General features: G+C 33.6%; 1 protein-coding gene across 1 annotated transcript; it reads left to right on the forward strand.

The window, feature by feature from the left end:
• The first annotated feature begins 123 nt into the window (after window positions 1-123).
• On the forward strand, window positions 124-3037 carry Ccm3 (programmed cell death protein 10 Ccm3). The gene is made up of 5 exons (XM_017618325.1): window positions 124-360; window positions 507-684; window positions 745-877; window positions 943-1107; window positions 2263-3037. Exons 1-5 carry the CDS (start codon window positions 289-291, stop codon window positions 2345-2347), a joined length of 633 nt encoding a protein of 210 aa, XP_017473814.1. The 5' UTR covers window positions 124-288; the 3' UTR covers window positions 2348-3037.
• The last annotated feature ends 208 nt before the right edge of the window (window positions 3038-3245 follow it).

Here is a 3245-nt window from a genome sequence, read left to right on the forward strand (position 1 = left end):
TAAGTTGAATTCAAGTCTGAATCACACTAAAGTCGATGTTAGAACATCGCTGAAACTGGCATCGATGTATCGTCAATTTAGCGATTTTAGGAAATTGTAAACATCGATGTTTCAAAAATATCGATGCATCGTTTGCATCCCTATCTATACTGTGCTGCTATCTTTATTGGAATTCGTTTTCGCTATTTTATTTTTCTGTGGATTTTTGTTCTTCCGTGTTAAATATTAAATTATTGGAATATTATAAAAAGTCTCACAAAGAAAAAACAGCGTAGGAATTCTTTGAAAATGACAATGGGTGGAGATACACCAACGTCTTCACTGATTTTTCCAGTATTGCTGAGGCCAATATTCGCCAAGGTTTGTGAGTTTGATGGAGTGGAAATGCAAGTGGAATGTCTCATGCTGCAATTAGATCTGCAGCCAATTTGTATTTCACTGCTAATTCTATCTAATAAATATAAGTTAATTTGTATAATATAATTTTTGCCCTGTCTTGCTTGCAGTTGGAACGCCGAGATGTGGGCGCAGCACAGTCGCTGCGTTCAGCCATAATGAAATGTGAACAAAATAATCCAGGTTTGTGTTATGACCTCGTGGCGGCCATTATACGTCGCGCAGAACTGAATGTTAATCTCAATGAGGCAGTGCTGCGTTTACAAGGCAACATAGCGGATGCGGATCGTAAGTTAAAATAACATTTGAATTGATTCGATTGTTTACTAATTGATTACGTTTTTGCAGTAAATGAATATCGTCTTACAAGAACTGAAGAACCATTCCAAGAATTGAATCGCAAATCGGTTGCGCTCAAAGTTATACTCAGTCGAATTCCAGATGAGATTACCGATCGCAAAGCCTTTTTGGAGACCATTAAGTGCGCATAAGTTAAAATAAGTATATTCTCAAAACACTAATTTGTTTATTTTACTGATATTTTAGAGAAATCGCCAGCGCAATAAAAAAGCTACTAGATGTCGTTAATGAAATTGGCTCGTTTATACCCGGTGTCACAGGCAAACAAGCTGTCGAGCAGCGCAAAAAGGAATTTGTAAAATACTCCAAAAAGTTCAGCACAACGTTAAAAGAGTATTTTAAAGAAGGACAGTAAGTATTATTGTACAAGTTGATTGACGAACAATCAGAAATGTTTATTGTATAAAACGTTATTAGCTATTATTATTTAAATACTTAATTCTTATCAAATTTTATGAGTGCATGTAGGAGCGCTTATCGAGCAAATTATGATGTCATCACAAGGCACATTGACTGCCCTTATTAGATATGTACATACACTGGCGACCAAAACCGAGTGCATGCAAGTAATAAAATTGTGTTGTTGTTGTAGTAGCTGCTACAACAACAAAACCAAAAACAGCATTTTATTACAGTAGCATTTTTTTAATAATAAGCGGATTGCTTTGCAATTTTCAGAAATTGGTCTTCACTATCCAATAAATAAAACCTAGTATACAGAAAAGCTATTCTTTAACAAGAAACAAGCGATTCACAGCAAAAACGTGAGGCAACTGTATTCACTAAGTTTTGAAATTTCCTGTTTTGAGATTTTTGAAGGTTGATACCAACAGGATTGTGGAGACTTCCTTGCTTTTAATTGCGATACGTCCGAGGATGCTCTCTACTGAGTTTTCTATAATTTCGCTTGGAATATTAACCCATTCTAATTTTACTCGCATCCAAAGCTCTTCCGATTTACCCGGAGCTTACCCGTGCTATTACAATCCTCTCTTGACCACAGTGCAAAATTTTTCGATGGCGTTGGCCACGGCATTACGTGAAAATTTTGCTCAAACAGCCGGTGGTGTCGAATGTTTTCAAAATTCTTTGGATCTCGTTCCTACTGGCAAACAACTTCTTCCCCAGGGTATGCGCTTTTGTCTCCAAAGTTCAGAAAATTTGTTTGGAGAATATTGAGATAGACTTGCTGCTTCATTGTTCCTTTAATTTTAACTAACGGCACCAAGTAAAACACCCCCCCAAAAGATTCGACACCACTAGCTGCTTGAGAAAAATTTTCACGTAATGCAGGGGTCAGCACAAAGTCCAGATCTCAACGCCATCGAACAATTTTGTATTAATTGTAAGCGAATGTTGGTTAATGCAAAGAATAAATTGTAATATAATTTTCAAATTGAATCACTTTACTATATGTAAAAGATTTTTTAAATATCCGACATTCTTAAAATTGGTAGAATTATTTATTACAAAAACCTCTAACTTGTTTCGTTTTCTTTATTTCAGATCGAATGCAGTATTTATAAGTGCTCTTTATCTGATCCGACAAACGAATCAAATAATGCTGACAGTGAAAAGCAAATGCGAGTAGAGAATTAAAAAAATAAATAAAATTTAGTGGTATTTGCCAAACAAAAAAAAAAGCAAAAAATATGTAAAAACAATCATGTTTAAAGTAATTCATTTAATTAATTGCAAAACATACTCCATAAATTAAATCTTGAGCCTAAATAACTAGTAACTCAACTAACGAAAATAATACCAAGCTGCATCATTTCAAACAAGTGAGCAGTTGCCCACGGAAGAAAAATTGGGAATAACGCAATGTCTGCGCTACATTTTTATCCTGTAGTAGTTAAAATCGGTTTTAGTTAAATTCAACATGAAAGTATATAATAAAATGAAGATATCGCTGATTTTGAGTAAACATATTAAAACTTCTTATTACACTAATACCTTACTCATGCTAGAAAAAAATTCGCTTGTGGTTTATGAAAGAACAAAAACAAAGAGAATTTGTTTAATGTTTAATTAAATTTCTTTTCTTATGTATTGCATTGTGTTTTATAGGGATTTCAGCTATGTGGAGTGTTGCGGGAGTCCACGCTTTTATTCGATGGGTTCATATACAAATCATGTAGCAAAGCCTCAGTTACTGTATGTAAATATTATAATGTAATAATTAATTGTATTATTTTTAACACTAACACTTTGCATTTTCAATTCTAAAACTCATGAAACACCAAAGTATTCTAAAATAAAAGGCGGGGAATTAAATTGACATTTCAGCTGTTGTTATAATTAAACATAATTGTCCTTGTTTGTTTAGGTAAAATATTTTTGCGTGCAAATACAAGAACTAAGTTTCGAAATAAAATAATTGTTCTCCTGTTGAAAACTTTTTAAAGGGTATGTTTAATCAACTAATAATAGTTCTGTTCGTCGAAAAGTCCAGCAAGAATCACTCGACCATCAGGGAGAAAAAAATT

The sequence above is a fragment of the Rhagoletis zephyria genome, unplaced genomic scaffold (genome assembly GCF_001687245.7).
Source record: "Rhagoletis zephyria isolate East Lansing unplaced genomic scaffold, Rhagoletis_zephyria_1.1 Rzeph_scaffold_01602, whole genome shotgun sequence".
NCBI lineage: Eukaryota > Metazoa > Arthropoda > Insecta > Diptera > Tephritidae > Rhagoletis > Rhagoletis zephyria.